The following is a 17644-nucleotide window of genomic DNA, read 5'->3' on the forward strand; positions in this document are numbered from 1 at the left end:
ATCTAAAATTGTTGAACTCAATATTCAGTCAGGAAAGCTGTAAAGTGCCTAGTCGGAAGATGAGGTGCTGTTTCTCCAGTTTGCGTTGAGCTTCACTGGGATAATGCAGCAGGCCAAGGACGCACATGTGGGTATGAGAGCAGGGTGGTGTGTTGAAATGGCAAGCGACAGGGAGGTCTGGGTCATGCTTGCTCACAGACCGAAGGTGTTCCAGTCTGCGTTTGCTCTCTCCAACGTAGAGGAAACCGCATTGGGAGCAGTGAATGCAGTAGACTAAATTGAGGGGAGTGCAAATGAAGTGCTGCCTCACTTGAAAGGAATGTTTGGGCCTTTGGACGGTGAGGAGAGGGGAAATAAAGGGGCAGGTGTTGCACCTTCTGCGGTTACATGGGAAGATGTGGTGGGATGGGGTTGATGTGTAGGGGGTGAGGAATTGCAGTGATCGACCGTGGTCTGACTAGTTTCCCAGCATTGTTACGCTCAATACATTACACTGCGGTGTCAAAATGACAGCCAGGTACCATCAAAAATACCTGAGCTTTGTTTTTTAAATCTTCTCGATTTTCAAACTTTGGGTGGGTGCCAACAACTAATTTCGGAATATCCGCTAAACTGAGGAACTTTTCAGAACCCACTACGCAATCATAAAATTTCCAACCACAAAAAGGAACAGCAAGCTCAAAGGGGCGGAGCATGTGGAACACACACAATGTATAAAAGGAGGGCTGAGGGCTGGTTGTGTGTAGAACGATACAGCAAGATATAACTCAAACAACTGATAGGTTCAAACTTACCGTGGACATAAGAGAGATGAGAACTGAAGTAGGACCTGTGACCATTCCAATGGTTGAGAATGAATCTCGAAGGTAAGATGATGGATTTATTTAATGTTTATATGCAAACTGAGTGATCATAGTCTCTCTCCCTCTCTAACCTGGATATGTTTGCAGCTGCAAACTACAGAATACTTTTCTGTGATTTTTCTTATCACAGAGAAAGTTTGGAGAAATGATTTGGTTTTAGCAGGGCTTGACTGACCTCATGTTAAAATTTTAAGGCATAGTTTATATTCCAGCCGTCGGGCTAAGAAATGGAGATGTGGGGAGTTCCCCTGGGACGTTGATTATCCATAACATTAGCGGCAAAGCTTAGAGTTTTGTGAAGAAATTGTAATAATTTCCGAAAACAAAAAAACAGCCTCTCGTTTTATGAGGAATAGCCGTAAAAGGAATTCTTCCTGCCCACACCTACCCACCACCTGTAAAATCCCAATCTGGTTCTGTGATCACCACCAGCAGCAGCTGTGTGCATGTGGTGCAGCGGTCACTCTCTTCCTTTCATCCCCTTCCTGTACAATATTCCTGGCCTTCACGGTCACACAGGTGGTTGAGGAGTGCAAGGGATAGTTAGTGCGGATTCTGCGTGTGCATATGCCATCACACTGCTCTTAACACCACAATGGGATAAGTGTATATTTCAAACTACAGTACCAGACACCAACAGAAGAGTGTTTTATATTTACCGTTGAACCAGCTGGTTGCAGCTTTCCTGTGTTAATCAGCCAAGGAAGCCAAATTTAGCTTCTTTCATATAAGCTGACTGTGATGTTTGCTCTATCCACAGAACCCTCGGTTACAAATGCAACAAGGATTCACGTCTCACTTCTCCGACTCTCTGCCCCCAGATCAAGGTAAGAATCTTTCACTGCAATTCCATCAGACTGATATTGGGAGGGGGAGAACATGCATTGGGCTAAAGTTAGAGTAAACTTGAGTCAGTAAATGTTCAACTCCTCTGAAAGAGCAGAATTCACGAAGCAACCCTGGGAAAAGCACCTTGACAGTGCAGGGTTTGAATTCCCAGGCCCACAGCTCATCTTTCATGGAGTAATCTTTCATTTCGAGGCCCTTTTACAAGTAGGTTGGAGGCTCGGCTGACATGAAAGGAATCCGCAAGATCTGATCGCACTCTCTCATTTTCACAGAGCCCTTTTCAAGAGACTGCACCCAACCTAATGGAGACCAGCAGCGCCAGCAGCGCCAGTTGCCAAGCAGAGCGAGTGAGTTACCAGCTGCAAATCAGCAGCACATCCTCAGCCATCACGGCAGTTGGCAATGCCAGCCTCTCACTGGAACAGGCTGTCATGTTAGTCCTGGCTGTTGAGAAATTCAAACAGAAATTGAAGCAGCCCTCTGGTGACGGCTGGGAATACGATGGCGGCTCTTTCATGGACACTGACTTGCTGGGGAACTTCAGTGCGATCATCGAAGGTAAGACGTGCTTTCCCCTTCAGTGTTGCCTTTCTGTTAATGCTGACCTCGGGGTCGGGGTAGGGTGGTGTCCGACTTGGTAGTTGTGCGGGTGGGGGGTGTGGGGGAGGGTGGAGGAGGGCACAACTTCCACTGACCAACGTGGCATCTGGGCTCATCGCCACCTGCCGCTGGTGGCTTCAGTGTTTCTGTTGATGGTGATCCTGAGTCCCAGGGAGATGCCATCTCCTGGTAACTCAGGCCGGGCATCGAGCATGGCCTTATGCAGCACCGCCTGGCAACAAATACTAAAGAAAAGTAGTGGCCTGAGGGTTCATTTAGGCTGATTCGTCTCCGCTCACCCGCACTGGTGAATAAACCATTTGGATTTGTGCCCACAGAAGCCACCACCTGCAGCAGCTATGATGCTGCTGAAAATGTGAGCAGCACTTACAGATTCTTGTCGAGCGAACGCCACCAGATGAAGGATGATCAAGACAGATCCCTGATCCTCTCGGAGAATCTCCAGCTCCTGGCCATGTCCTTGCAGCAGCCAAAGAATGCAGGTGGGTACATCTCAGCTAGTGTCCCTCTCTGCAGCAGTGAAAATAAGAGGAAAGTTGGTGGCGGGGTGTGGGGAGGGTGCGGGCGGGGACAAAAGATTCGGAGATTCCCTTGACTCCCCATTGGGCAGGCGCTGATCCTTGGCTGGGATGCAGGGGTCACTTGAGCTCAGTATCTCACTCGCATGGGCCATTGGTAATGTGAGGCAAAAGTGTCATCAAGCCATTGTGGAATTGTGTGGGCACGGCCATGCCTAACTAATGGGCATGCACAGGGAGCCCCTGACTCATTTCCCTTGGCCAAGCAGTGCTGAGACCAATTGCAATGCTCCTGTGACTGGTTTGGTTAGCCTGAACCTGATGACCAGCTGGTCTGCAAAGCTCCCAAATGCTGCGACGATGCATTTGCCCAGTTAAAACTGGAGCGCCACACTTCTATTCACCTTGCTCGCAATGTGCATTGACTACTGTGCTAAAATGGTGCTTCTTTGATTTCCAGTTCAATTGGATATGAGGTACTACAAGACAGCTGCAGGCAATGACGTTGAAGGTTTGCCTGTTGTTCTGAAAATCAGCAGCCAGAATCTGTACCTCTCATGCACGGGACCACAAGACAGACCCATCATGCAGCTGGAGGTAAGAGATCCCACAAGTGCACACAGTTAACTGACAGGTGGCAGTGGTGGTGAGCCACAGTTCAGCCAGGGAGTCCAGGTTGCTTTGGCAGGCATGTCATATTCTAGAGCTATGGATAGTAGAGGCTCCAATTTTCTCTCCATCACCAGGAATCTCTCCTGCTCTTAACCACCTTGGTGGTACCACTATTAGTGTGTGTTGGAAGGATTTGCAGGATGATACTCTATCTGTTTGGCCATGCTATGAACACACCTTCTTTGGTCATCAAGGCCTGGGGTGGGAATTGAACCTGGAGCTTCTCAGAGGCAGGGATGTTACCCACTGCACCACATGACCTTCTAGCTGACAAATAGACAGTCGCATATCATTGCTATCTTGAGGATCTGCCCGTTTGCCCTTGTTCATACCATACAAGCTGCATGTATCAGAGGACTCAGTCCCTGTTCCCTTCACTCTGGCTGTGAGCCCATCCACGGGGTCCCTGTGAATTCTGGCTCCGCAGCCTCGGGAAGCCTCCTCCCACTGGGATATGGGTTCCACGGATGATGACCACAACTCATGTACTTCAAGGAGTCTGGGCAGAGCCCTAATATCAGGGCACCAGCCCTCGCATTCACACGAGTTGACTGCCCCCAGGAAAGAAAAGGGATGGTAACAGGATTAGGGTTAAATTCGCTCAAATATTGCAGGCTCGGAACCATCAGCCCTTGTTCAGGAATCGGGCCTGAAATGAAACCAGCCGCATCTCCCTCTCGTCAGATATAGAATGGCATTTAACTTTGTCCATTTTTTTTTGTTTCTCTTTGCACAGAAATGGGACCAGAATCTGAAGAATATCAACGGCGCCACTGACCTGCTTCGATTTGTGTTCTTTAAGAAGGTCTTCAGCTCTGGCCTGCACTTTGAGCTTGAATCAGCCAAGTACCACGGCTGGTACATCAGCACATCCAAAAAGAACAGACAGCCTGTCGAGATGGATGAGAAGGAGAACCACAAGCGAATCACAGTCTTCACAACTGATTGAGACCATCTCAGTCTCAGCACAGTTCACAACCCAAACCAGAAGTAGTTGGTTTAGAGAGAGAGTGTGTATGTACAAAGTACAGAATTTTAAATCCATTGGGGTCAGATGAGTCTAATGGGTAGCTGATAAAATTGTCATTTAATTAAAACCTAACCAAAATAATTTATGTAAAATCGTCAGTGAAGTACAGGTGGCAATATTTGCTACTGTTTTTCGTGTGTGTTATTTACATTTAAACTTGAGTGAGTCTAAGTTGTCATGTTTTGTAACTTGAATATAAGTAATTATTTAATTTTTTAAATATTTAATATTATTATTTAAATTCTTCATTAATTTATTACTGTACTGGATACAGTCTCTTCCTTTCTTGATTAAATTAAGTTATTTTTCAAACACATTGGGTTCCATGTACATTTTTACACATTTCCATGAAAGTTTTGTTGATACAGAAGAAAATGTGGAAGATCACAGCATCTCTGCAGTGTAAAAAGCTGCCCCATTCCCTTAGACTCTTTGGAATGTCCGCTGTTTCTTCATTTCCCACTTCCCTCACACTCTGTTGGATAACCCCTGAATGTTTCTCATCCAGTCCTGGGGACAAGGTTCGTTAAGAACTAAAAAACAGGCACAGTGACTGCAATCCACAATTAGCGCGCTGCTTGCTCATCTAAACGATTGCATCAGGTTACAAGTGCCATCCGCATGCCTCAGCATCCCACTCACACTGAGCAAAATTTTACAATGATAACCAACTGTCAATCACTCCTTCCTGACTCGCTAATTTGTAAGAGTCCCGGGGTTGAGCCGATTAACCCTTGCACTCTCCAGTTCCAAAATGATGTCAAGTGGTAATCCTTAAGGGTGACAGTGGTTGGAATTTATTCAGTATAAATAAGACTTGACACATGCTAATGCCTGAGCAGTGGAATGAAGACCCAACAATTGCACTGCCCATTACTCCCTGCTTAGAAGTGTGATCTACACGTGACTACCTTCCGGCCCTGCACCAATGGCCATGCCCGAGGTTCCATTGCCCCTCAGTATGCCATACGTACTCACTCCACCTGGGTCCTTCCACCCGGGATCAACTACAGAATGGCCCCAATCCCCCAGTCAAATGCATCTACACCTTAGGTGCTTCGGGAATCCTTTCTTCACTTCACCCACACTGCAACGTCTATGGTGACTGACGGAATGCAATCATTGGCTTGTTATTGTCCAATTATAAGACATGTTTTCCTCGGAGAAGGGAAGGTTGCGAGGTGATTTGATAGAGGTGTTCAAAATCATGAGCGGTCTGGACAGAATAGATAGGGAGAAAAAGTTCCCATTGGTGGCAGGAGCGTGAATGAGAGGGCACAGATTTAAGATCATTCGCAAAAGTGATACGAGGAAAGCTTTATCACACAGCAAGTTGTTAAAGTCTGCAATGCACTGCCTGAGAGTGTGGTGGAGACAGGTTCAATCCATGGTATTCTAAAGGGAATTGGATTGTTAAGTGAAAAGTAGGAGTGTGCAGGGTTATAGGGACAAGGCGGGAGAATGGCCCTCGGTGAATTGCTCATTCGAAGAGCTGATGCAGGCACAATGGGCTGAATGGCCTCGGTCTGTGCTGTAACCATTGTGTGATTCTGTCATGTAGCCATCTGCCAGTCCAGATCAGGTCGGTGTTCAGTCATCTGTTTTCCCACCCTCGACCGTTGTCAGCTAGTAAACATACCAAAGAAACTCAATAACCGCACATGGGCAGTCAAGGTCAGTCAATTCATTCTCAAATGCCATATCATACCAACTGCACCAGCAGCCTCACACCCTGATCAATGGAGTACACCCGCATCACTCAGCTACCAACAGTAGCTATCACTCACAATGCATCACTCACATTCACAAGTCGGTGGACAGGCTTTGGGGTGTCAGGAGGTGAGTAACTTGCTGTAGAATTCTCAGCATTGCTGACCCGCTTTTGTAGCCAGCGTATTTCGATGGCTGGTCCAGTTCAGTTTCAATGCTAAGCCCCCAGGAAGTTGATAGTGGAGGATTCGGTGAGGATAATTCCATTGAATGTCAAGGGACGATGATTAGATTCTCTCTTGTTGAGATGGTCATTGCCTGTCTCATAAAAATATAATAATTTTCCTAAGATTATTGTTATTTACTATAAAAGTGGGTTAATAGTGGGGTTTGGAGCATTTTCTCTGTGTCTATGTGTGTGGAGGATTTAATTGAATGGAAACAGCTGGCCTGGAGGTTTTGAGTTATCAACAACAAGTTAGGCTTGAAAGGCTAAATACGTGAACATGGCTGAAGTTTTGTAATGTGAGGTGTGAGGAACATATGCATTTTTAGGAAAATTAGAGTAGTTTGAATTTCAAAGAGATGGTAAGATCTTCCACTTAGTCAGAAGAAGCTAAGCCAAACAGTGTGTTTATTTTTCCCAAAGGTTACTGATAAAATTAGTACTATGAAAGATTTATATTATGAGAAAAGCAAAGATGCAAAGATACATTGGAACAATGGAATTTGCATTAAAAATGGAGAAACATTTATAAAGGAGATGAGGCTATGTGTAAGAGGAGAAGGCTTTCTAAGCCTCCGGCCTCTGTGGATCAAGTTGCTGTCCACAGGAGCCGAAACTGATAAAGCTCATTTCAAATGCGACTGTCCAGGGTATTGTGTTGCTTTACCTGGGTCTTTTTAAATCTATTTGTTCTTACTGTTGCCTTAACGGAGGTCCGTTATCTGGGAGTCAGGTTAATTGGGGGTTTTAGAAGTTATTATAACAGTAATTTATACACTTATGTATCCGCTTGAAATCTTTTCTTTTGTTAATAAATGTTTAATTTAGTTTTCTAAAAACCTCTGAAGTCGTGGTAGTCTCATTACTTCTGAATTCAAGGCACGCATCTTGTAATTAAATACAAATTGCAAAACAGTTGTGACCACGTGATCAAGTTTCTCTGGTGGATTTGACCAATGTGGCATGCATCATCTGCCACACCTGGCACTTGTGGCACTTGTTACTTGCCACTTATCAGTCCAAGCCTGAATGTTGTCCAGTTCTTGATGGATATGGGCACAAACTCCTTCAGCATCTGAGGAGTGGTGAATGGTGCTGAATATTGTGTAATCAGCAGAACACACCCCTACTTCTGACATTATGATGGAGTGAAGGTCACTAATGGAGCAGCTGAAGATGGTTGAGTCTAGCACACTGCCCTGAGGAAATCCTGCAGTGATGTCCTAGGGCTGAGATAATTGGTCTCCAACAATGACAACTATCTTCCTTGGTGCTTGATTTGACTTCTTTCAAATGCCCAGTAACTGCAACCTGGCCAGGCTGCAGTAGGGGAGCTACGTGTCATCAAGGAAGAACAGACTGATGATGACGAAACACCATCATTCACTCACACAATCACAGCGACCAGATCAAGTGCTAACACTTTGTGTGCTTTATAAGATAGCTTAGTAGTTGGATGTGCATGTGGTGAGCTTCATTCAAACACTGCCTAATGAAGTGTCCCAATGGGGCTCAATGCAAGTTCGAGGAACAGCACCTTGTCTTTTGATTGGGCACTTAACAGCCTTCTAGACTCAACATTCAGTTCAACAATTGCAGACTGTATCCTCTGTTCACCCGCTTTGGTTCCTTTACTTTGCATGTGTCAGCCTTAATCTTCTTGTTTCTTGCTTTTGCTTTTGTTCATCATTCTGCCATTGACACCTCCTCCAGACTCATCCTTTCTTAATTTGCTTGTTTCATTGACACTCCTTTTGGTCCTGCCCCACCCACTCTTTCATCAGTTGATATCTCCCATCTTCTGCCCTGTCACAGACAATCCTTTTTCTTTTTTTATCCACTCTTGCCCCATTTCACTTGTTGAAGATCTTTTGAATCTCTAACTTTTCACACTTCTCATGCAAGGCTGTTGGCCTGAAATGTTAACTCTGTTTTTTACCTAACAGCTGTTTAGGATTTGAAATGCACTGTCGGCACAGGTGGTGGATTCAATAGTAGAATTCAAAGGGAATTGGGTAAATACTTTGTTAAGGGGAAATAAAGGAATACAGTAATGGTCAAGGGACATGAGTTAACATATCCCAGCATGCAAAAACCATAATTGCTAAGTAGTTAACATTTAAAGTTCAGGCTGTGACAGAGAGATTGCTGAACCTTGCACATTCTCAGGGCTTGCGAGCATCAGCAAGGCCATATTGGGCGAAGAAGAATGAAAATATGGTAGATTGGGAGTTTTGGGAGTTAGACTGGAGTCAGAGGATGGCAATAACATAGATTAAGTGTGCTTTTCAACAGTTAGGGGAAGGACAGATGGTCCCAGATTAGATAGGAAGGCAGGTCTCTGCCTGGGTGAAGGAGGGGTCAGATGAAGCATGTACCTTTGTACCAGAGACTTGTCTGTTTATTATAAACCTATATCTTGATGAGATCGAAATCTGGAAACTGTTCTTGTACGCAACCAATAATGTATAAATATGATGAACACTTGTAGTTTAGTAGAGTACTGTCTCAAGCTGCATTGAGATGGTGCCCTCCTTGCAATTGCTCAAATAAACGAATGTAATCTGAACCTGACTCTCCTGTGGTCTGTTCATCAAAGACACCACAACAACTTAAAGTAGCAAAATTTACATGGACATGAGGTAAGGGGTTAAAAGCAAAATACTGCGGATGCTGGAAATCTGAAACAAAAACAGAAAATACTGGAAAAACTCAGCAGATCTAACAACATCTGCGGAGAGATAAACAGAGTCAACGTTTCGAGTCTGTATGACTCTTCTTTCACCCAATGTGAATAAATTTAGTGCCTTGACCTTTCTTCACAAACCTAATCTACTTTCCATTGTTTCCCTGTATTTTCAGCAATCTGGGGAGACAAGAGTCAAGAATGAGTAAAGAACATTAAAAATTATCTTCCAGAGGAAATCTTTCCCCATGCCATTGAACACCAGAAGCCTTGCCTTTCCATTTTTTTCACTTTATTTGTTTTTGGGATGTGAGCATCGCTGGCAAGCCCAGCATTTGTTGCCCATCCCTAATTGCCCTTGAACTGAGTGGCTTGCTAAGGCTACTTCAGAGAGAAGTTAAGAGTCAACCACATTGCTGTGGGTCTGGAGTCACACGTAGGCCAGACCGTGTAAGGACAACAGCTTTCCTTTCCTGAAGAGCATTGCTGAGGGGTTTTTGTAACAATCTGGTAGTTTCACGATCATCATTACCAAGACTTGCAGTTAATTCCAGATTTAATAATTAATTGAATTTAAATTCCCCCATCCCCCACTCCCATAGTGGGATTCAAACTCATGTCTCCTGTCCTAGTAACATTACCATTATGCTACCATCTCCATGGGTTATGTCATATGGACTATCCAGTCGCTTATAAATAACAGATAATATCAGGCTAACCACGACTCTATGAACATTTACACAGGTTGGGATGAATTTACACATGAGCAGGGAACCCACAACAAGTGATATTGTATCGCTCTCCAGTTATAAACTTGGCGTAATATTCAATTCCACTGCCTGCTTTAGAAAACTGAATATAATGTGTGTCTTGTAATGCTCATCAAATCCCAATTACCACAACTGCCCCCCAAACTCCTGTCAACGTGTGATGCAACTGCTCACAGTGTGAGCTGAGAAAGCTTATTTTACATGAGGTTACTGAGCTCATTTTGAAATGGCATGCCACAGTTTCCTAGGAACATTCCCTCAGGGTAAGTGAGGTCTGCATTGTTCACTCCGTCATCTCACTTAAAGGAAGTTAATACCACTGACCACTCTGTGCAAAGTTGAAACCAGGGCTGATTATTCAGTACTGAGCCATATAGTGTTGGATTACACAGGTGGGGACACCATGGTTTGCATTTTTGAAAGATCCATCCCTATTTGTACAAGAGACCGGATACATTTCCAGTCCTTTGCAAGCATGAAACATTACCTCAAGGAACGTCATCTAACGCAAGAACACACACAGCTCAGGAAATGAGTCACTCCTTTTTTCTACCTGTGCGATTGTACTTTTAGCGTCTCATCTTTTGTCTCCAGGCTTAGTGTATCAGGAAGAAATAGGGAAGCATAAACTTATGGAATCGTACAACACAGAAGGAAGCTACTTGGCCCATCGTGCCTGTGTCTTTGGAAGAGCGATTCAATTGGTCCCACTCCTCTACTTCTTCTCTCTAACCTTACAAATTTTGCCTTTTTTAAGTGTTTATCCAATTGCCTTTTGAAAGATATTATTGAATCTGCTTCCACATATCTTACAGAGATTGCATTCCAGATCATGACTCACTGTGTTTATGAATACAAAATCTTCTCATCTTTCCTCTGGTTCTGTTGCCAATTATCTTAATTCTCTGCCGTCCCTCCACCTTATGGACTATCAATCCTACCTTGGCCAATGCATGTTCATCCGTGGCATAGGTAAATTTGCAGCCCCTGAGACGAACTGAATTGAGAAACAGACTACAGCTGTTCCCATGTGCGTGCACTGAGCTAAACATCAGCTGCTGCTGAAAGAACGTCAACTCAGTGCAAGACATTTTTGATCTTCCTGAAACTTCACAGAAGTCACAGAATGTTTACAGCACAGGAAGGGGTCACTCTGCCCATCATGTCTGTGCTGGTCAAAAGCGAGCCCCCCACCCACTCCCCTCCCCCAGCCTAATCCCACTTTCCAGCATTCGGTCCGTAGCCCTGCAGGTTACAAGACTTGAGGTGCGCATCCAGGCAATTTTTAAATGAGTTGGATGTTTCTGCCTTTACTTCCCTTTCAGGCAGTGAGTCCCAGACCCCCAGCATCCCTCTAGGTGAAAAAAAGTTTCTTCATCCCCACTCTAATCTTTCTACCAATCACTTTAAATCTGCCACTAGTCTGCTTGCTGGTCTCCCAGTGCAATTGGCAGTCATCAAGTGTTGCAGGCAGGCACATTCCAAGGTCCAGGACTATGTGCTGAGGAACATACTTGGGGCAGCCAGTGGAACGTTTCACTGGTGAAAGGACATGGTCTAAGCTGCACCTCCGCCCCCCCCACCCCCACCCCCAACCTTCGCACCCCCAGCCATAGTACACCAAGGGGCTGGTACCTGTGTAAAACCTCTCGGGTTGTATGCAAGAGAGAATGTTTGACATGAAGTGTAAATGTACATTGTAAATACAACTTGTAATGGCAAGTGTAGTGAGGTACCTCATGCACTGTATTGAAAGAAACTGACCTGCATTGCATTTTATCTCGTGCTAAATGTGAAACGTCATGTATTGAAGCTTCACAATTTTTGTGATTAAAGTATATTTCTGAGGCGAAAAATTCTGAATTGAGAAACAGAAAGAAACATGCTACAGGTGCAAATGGAAATCTGTAAACTCATCGGTTGAAAATAAGATGTCAATGTTTCAGCAGGTGGGTTAGAGGAACATTGAGCACACAGGACTAGGAATTGCAGTACAAAAATAAAAATACCTGGAAAAACTCAGCAGGTCTGACAGCATCTGCAGAGAGGAACACAGTTAACGTTTCGAATCCATATGACTCTCCAACAGAACTAAGGAAAAATAGAAAAGAGGTGAAATAAGGGGGGCTGGGACAAGTAGAGCTGGATAGAGGGCCAGTGATAGGTGGAGATATCCAAAAGATGTCATAGACAAAAGAGCAAAGAGGTGTTGAAGGTGGTGATATTATCTAAGGAATGTGCTAACAGGTGACATTGAGGATAGAAAGCAGGATGAGCAAGGTACAGATAGCCCTAGTGGGGGTGTGGTGGGGGGGGGGGAAGGGATCAAAATAGGCTAAAAGGTAGAGATAAAACAATGGATGGAAATACATTTAAAAATAATACAAATAGTTGGCAAAAGAAAAATCTATATAAATTATTGGGAAAAGGGGGGATCGGAAAGGGGGTTAGGATGGAAGAGAGAATTCATGACCTAAAATTGTTGAACTCAATATTCAGTCCGGAAAGCTGTAAAGTGCCTAATCCGAAGGTGAGGTGCTGTTCCTCCGGTTTGGGTTGAGCTTCACTGGAAAAATGCAGCAGGCCAACGACAGACATGTGGGTATGAGAGCAGGGTGGTGTGTTGAAATGGCAAGCGACAGGGAGGTCTGGGTCATGCTTGCAGACAGACCGAAGGTGTTCCAGTCTGCGTTTGCACTCTCCAATGTAGAGGAAACTGCATTGGGAGCAGCGAATGCAGTAGACTAAATTGAGGGAAATGCAAATGAAGTGCTGCTTCACTTGAAAGGAGCGTTTGGGCCCTTGGACGGTGAGGAGAGGGGAAATAAAGGGGCAGGTGTTGCACCTTCTGCGGTTGCATGGGAAGATGTGGTGGGAGGGGGTTGAGGTGTAGGGGGTGATAAATTGCAATGATCGTCCGTGGTCTGTCTAGTTTCCCAGCATTGTTACGCTCAATACATTACACTCCGGTGTTAAAATGAGAGCCAGGTGCCATCAAAAATACCTGAGCTTTGTTTTTTAAATCTTCTCGATTTTCAAACTTTGGGTGGGTACCAACAATTAATGTGGGAATATCCGCTAAGCTGAGGAACTTTTCAGAACCCACTACGCAATCATAAAATTTCCAACCACAAAAAGGAACAGCAAGCTCAAAGGGGCGGAGCATGTGGAACACACACAATGTATAAAAGGAGGGCTGAGGGCTGGTTGTGTGTAGAACGATACAGCAAGATATAACTCAAACAACTGATAGGTTCAAACTTACCGTGGACATAAGAGAGATGAGAACTGAAGTAGGACCTGTGACCATTCCAATGGTTGAGAATGAATCGCGAAGGTAAGATGATGGATTTATTTAATGTTTATATGCAAACTGAGTGATCATAGTCTCTCTCCCTCTCTAACCTGGATATGTTTGCAGCTGCAAACTACAGAATACTTTTCTGTGATTTTTCTTATCACAGAGAAAGTTTGGAGAAATGATTTGGTTTTAGCAGGGCTTGACTGACCTCATGTTAAAATTTTAAGGCATAGTTTATATTCCAGCCGTCGGGCTAAGAAATGGAGATGTGGGGAGTTCCCCTGGGACGTTGATTATCCATAACATTAGCGGCAAAGCTTAGAGTTTTGTGAAGAAACTGTAATAATTTCCGAAAACATAAACAAAAAAACAGCCTCTCGTTTTATGAGAAATAGCCGTAAAAGAAATTCTACCTGCCCACACCTACCCACCACCTGTAAAATCCCAGTCTGGTTCTGTGATCACCAGCAGCAGCTGTGTGCATGTGGTGCAGCGGTCACTCTCTTCCTTTCATCCCCTTCCTGTAACAATACTCCTGGCCTTCACGGTCACACAGGTGGTTGAGGAGTGCAAGGGATAGTTAGTGCGGATTCTGCGTGTGCATATGCCATCACACTGCTCTTAACACCACAATGGAATGTGTATATTTCAAACTACATTACCAGACACCAACAGAAGAGTGTTTTATATTTACCGTTGAACCAGCTGGTTGCAGCTTTCCTGTGTTAATCAGCCAAGGAAGCCAAATTTAGCTTCTTTCATATAAGCTGACTGTGATGTTTGCTCTATCCACAGAACCCTCAGTTACAAATGCAACAAGGATTCACGTCTCACTTCTCCGACTCTCTGCCCCCAGATCAAGGTAAGAATCTTTCACTGCAATTCCATCAGACTGATATTGGGAGGGGGAGAACATGCATTGGGCTAAAGTTAGAGTAAACTTGAGTCAGTAAATGTTCAACTCCTCTGAAAGAGCAGAATTCACGAAGCAACCCTGGGCAAAGCACCTTGACAGTTCAGGGTTTGAATTCCCAGGCCCACAGCTCATCTTTCATGGAGTAATCTTTCATTTCGAGGCCCTTTTACAAGTAGGTTGGAGGCTCGGCTGACATGAAAGGAATCCGCAAGATCTGATCGCACTTTCTCATTTTCACAGAGCCCCTTTCAAGAGACTGCACCCAACCTAATGGAGACCAGCAGCGCCAGCAGCGCCAGTTGCCAAGCAGAGCGAGTGAGTTACCAGCTGCAAATCAGCAGCACATCCTCAGCCATCACGGCAGTTGGCAATGCCAGCCTCTCACTGGAACAGGCTGTCATGTTAGTCCTGGCTGTTGAGAAATTCAAACAGAAATTGAAGCAGCCCTCTGGTGACGGCTGGGAATACGATGGCGGCTCTTTCATGGACACTGACTTGCTGGGAAACTTCAGTGCGATCATCGAAGGTAAGATGTGCTTTCCCCTTCAGTGTTGCCTTTCTGTTAATGCTGACCTCGGGGTCGGGGTAGGGTGGTGTCCGACTTGGTAGTTGTGTGGGGGGGCGGGGGGGGGGCTGTGGGGGAGGGTGGAGGAGGGCACAACTTCCACTGACCAACGTGGCATCTGGGCTCATCGCCACCTGCCGCTGGTGGCTTCAGTGTTTCTGTTGATGGTGATCCTGAGTCCCAGGGAGATGCCATCTCCTGGTAACTCAGGCCGGGCATCGAGCATGGCCTTATGCAGCAGCGCCCGGCAACAAATACTAAAGAAAAGTAGTGGCCTGAGGGTTCATTTAGGCTGATTCGTCTCCGCTCACCCGCACTGGTGAATAAACCGTTTGGATTTGTGCCCACAGAAGCCACCACCTGCAGCAGCTATGATGCTGCTGAAAATGTGAGCAGCACTTACAGATTCGTGTCGAGCGAATGCCACCAGATGAAGGATGATCAAGACAGATCCCTGATCCTCTCGGAGAATCTCCAGCTCCTGGCCATGTCCTTGCAGCAGCCAAAGAATGCAGGTGGGTACATCTCAGCTAGTGTCCCTCTCTGCAGCAGTGAAAATAAGAGGAAAGTTGGTGGCGGTGTGTGGGGAGGGTGCGGGCAGGACAAAGGATCCGGAGATTCCCTTGACTCCCCCATTGGGCAGGCGCTGACCCTTGGCTGGGATGCAGGGGTCACTTGAGCTCAGTATCTCACTCGCATGGGCCATTGGTAATGTGAGGCAAAAGTGTCATCAAGCCATTGTGGCATTGTGTGGGCACGGCCATGCCTAACTAATGGGCATGCACAGGGAGCCCCTGACTCATTTCCCTTGGCCAAGCAGTGCTGAGACCAATTGCAATGCTCCTGTGACTGGTTTGGTTAGCCTGAACCTGATGACCAGCTGGTCTGCAAAGCTCCCAAATGCTGCGACGATGCATTTGCCCAGTTAAAACTAGAGAGCCGCACTTCTATTCACCTTGCTCGCAATGTGCATTGACTACTGTGCTAAAATGGTGCTTCTTTGATTTCCAGTTCAATTGGATATGAGGTACTACAAGACAGCTGCAGGCAATGACGTTGAAGGTTTGCCTGTTGTTCTGAAAATCAGCAGCCAGAATCTGTACCTCTCATGCACGGGACCACAAGACAGACCCATCATGCAGCTGGAGGTAAGAGATCCCACAAGTGCACACAGTTAACTGACAGGTGGCAGTGGTGGTGAGCCACAGTTCAGCCAGGGAGTCCAGGTTGCTTTGGCAGGCATGTCATATTCTAGAGCTATGGATAGTAGAGGCTCCAATTTTCTCTCCATCACCAGGAATCTCTCCTGCTCTTAACCACCTTGGTGGTACCACTATTAGTGTGTGTTGGAAGGATTTGCAGGATGATACTCTATCTGTTTGGCCATGCTATGAACACACCTTCTTTGGTCATCAAGGCCTGGGGTGGGAATTGAAACTGGAGCTTCTCAGAGGCAGGGATGTTACCCACTGCACCACATGACCTTCTAGCTGACAAATAGACAGTCGCATATCATTGCTATCTTGAGGATCTGCCCGTTTGCCCTTGTTCATACCATACAAGCTGCATGTATCAGAGGACTCAGTCCCTGTTCCCTTCACTCTGGCTGTGAGCCCATCCACGGGGTCCCTGTGAATTCTGGCTCCGCAGCCTCGGGAAGCCTCCTCCCACTGGGATATGGGTTCCACGGATGATGACCACAACTCATGTACTTCAAGGAGTCTGGGCAGAGCCCTAATATCAGGGCACCAGCCCTCGCATTCACACGAGTTGACTGCCCCCAGGAAAGAAAAGGGATGGTAACAGGATTAGGGTTAAATTCGCTCAAATATTGCAGGCTCGGAACCATCAGCCCTTGTTCAGGAATCGGGCCTGAAATGAAACCAGCCGCATCTCCCTCTCGTCAGATATAGAATGGCATTTAACTTTGTCCTTTTTTTTTGTTTCTCTTTGCACAGAAATGGGACCAGAATCTGAAGAATATCAACGGCGCCACTGACCTGCTTCGATTTGTGTTCTTTAAGAAGGTCTTCAGCTCTGGCCTGCACTTTGAGCTTGAATCAGCCAAGTACCACGGCTGGTACATCAGCACATCCAAAAAGAACAGACAGCCTGTCGAGATGGATGAGAAGGAGAACCACAAGCGAATCACAGTCTTCACAACTGATTGAGACCATCTCAGTCTCAGCACAGTTCACAACCCAAACCAGTAGTAGTTGGTTTAGAGAGAGAGTGTGTATGTACAAAGTACAGAATTTTAAATCCATTGGGGTCAGATGAGTCTAATGGGTAGCTGATAAAATTGTCATTTAATTAAAACCTAACCAAAATAATTTATGTAAAATCGTCAGTGAAGTACAGGTGGCAATATTTGCTACTGTTTTTCGTGTGTGTTATTTACATTTAAACTTGAGTGAGTCTAAGTTGTCATGTTTTGTAACTTGAATATAAGTAATTATTTAATTTTTTAAATATTTAATATTATTATTATTTAAATTCTTCATTAATTTATTACTGTACTGGATACAGTCTCTTCCTTTCTTGATTAAATTAAGTTATTTTTCAAACACATTGGGTTCCATGTACATTTTTACACATTTCCATGAAAGTTTTGTTGATACAGAAGAAAATGTGGAAGATCACAGCATCTCTGCAGTGTAAAAAGCTGCCCCATTCCCTTAGACTCTTTGGAATGTCCGCTGTTTCTTCATTTCCCACTTCCCTCACACTCTGTTGGATAACCCCTGAATGTTTCTCATCCAGTCCTGGGGACAAGGTTCGTTAAGAACCAAAAATCAGGCACAGTGACTGCAATCCACAATTAGCGCGCTGCTTGCTCATCTAAACGATTGCATCAGGTTACAAGTGCCATCCGCATGCCTCAGCATCCCACTCACACTGAGCAAAATTTTACAAT

At 45.2% G+C, this 17644-nt stretch overlaps 2 protein-coding genes across 2 annotated transcripts; both read left to right on the forward strand.

Annotated features, from left to right (window-relative positions):
- Positions 1-748: 748 nt before the first annotated feature.
- On the forward strand, positions 749-4867 carry LOC144694649 (interleukin-1 beta-like). The gene is made up of 6 exons (XM_078565239.1): positions 749-866; positions 1624-1690; positions 1985-2270; positions 2651-2815; positions 3312-3448; positions 4260-4867. The coding sequence occupies exons 1-6, from the start codon at positions 811-813 to the stop codon at positions 4470-4472; spliced, it is 924 nt and encodes a 307-aa protein (XP_078421365.1). The 5' UTR covers positions 749-810; the 3' UTR covers positions 4473-4867.
- An 8296-nt stretch (positions 4868-13163) lies between these two features.
- On the forward strand, positions 13164-16904 carry LOC144694650 (interleukin-1 beta-like). The gene is made up of 6 exons (XM_078565240.1): positions 13164-13282; positions 14042-14108; positions 14403-14688; positions 15078-15242; positions 15739-15875; positions 16686-16904. The coding sequence occupies exons 1-6, from the start codon at positions 13227-13229 to the stop codon at positions 16896-16898; spliced, it is 924 nt and encodes a 307-aa protein (XP_078421366.1). The 5' UTR covers positions 13164-13226; the 3' UTR covers positions 16899-16904.
- The last annotated feature ends 740 nt before the right edge of the window (positions 16905-17644 follow it).

Source organism: Cetorhinus maximus, chromosome 20 (assembly GCF_964194155.1).
Source record: "Cetorhinus maximus chromosome 20, sCetMax3.hap1.1, whole genome shotgun sequence".
Lineage (NCBI taxonomy): Eukaryota > Metazoa > Chordata > Chondrichthyes > Lamniformes > Cetorhinidae > Cetorhinus > Cetorhinus maximus.

What these genes read in the sequence shown, in the direction of transcription:
- LOC144694649 (XM_078565239.1), top strand. Translation starts at nt 811, where the DNA reads ATGAGAACTGAAGTAGGACCTGTGACCATTCCAATGGTTGAGAATGAA. An exon ending in GTTGAGAATGAATCTCGAAG is followed by an intron (nt 867 to 1,623) that starts GTAAGATGATGG and finishes CTCTATCCACAG; the next exon opens with AACCCTCGGTTACAAATGCA. An exon ending in GCAGCAGCCAAAGAATGCAG is followed by an intron (nt 2,816 to 3,311) that starts GTGGGTACATCT and finishes TTTGATTTCCAG; the next exon opens with TTCAATTGGATATGAGGTAC.
- LOC144694650 (XM_078565240.1), top strand. Translation starts at nt 13,227, where the DNA reads ATGAGAACTGAAGTAGGACCTGTGACCATTCCAATGGTTGAGAATGAA. An exon ending in GTTGAGAATGAATCGCGAAG is followed by an intron (nt 13,283 to 14,041) that starts GTAAGATGATGG and finishes CTCTATCCACAG; the next exon opens with AACCCTCAGTTACAAATGCA. An exon ending in CTTCAGTGCGATCATCGAAG is followed by an intron (nt 14,689 to 15,077) that starts GTAAGATGTGCT and finishes TTGTGCCCACAG; the next exon opens with AAGCCACCACCTGCAGCAGC.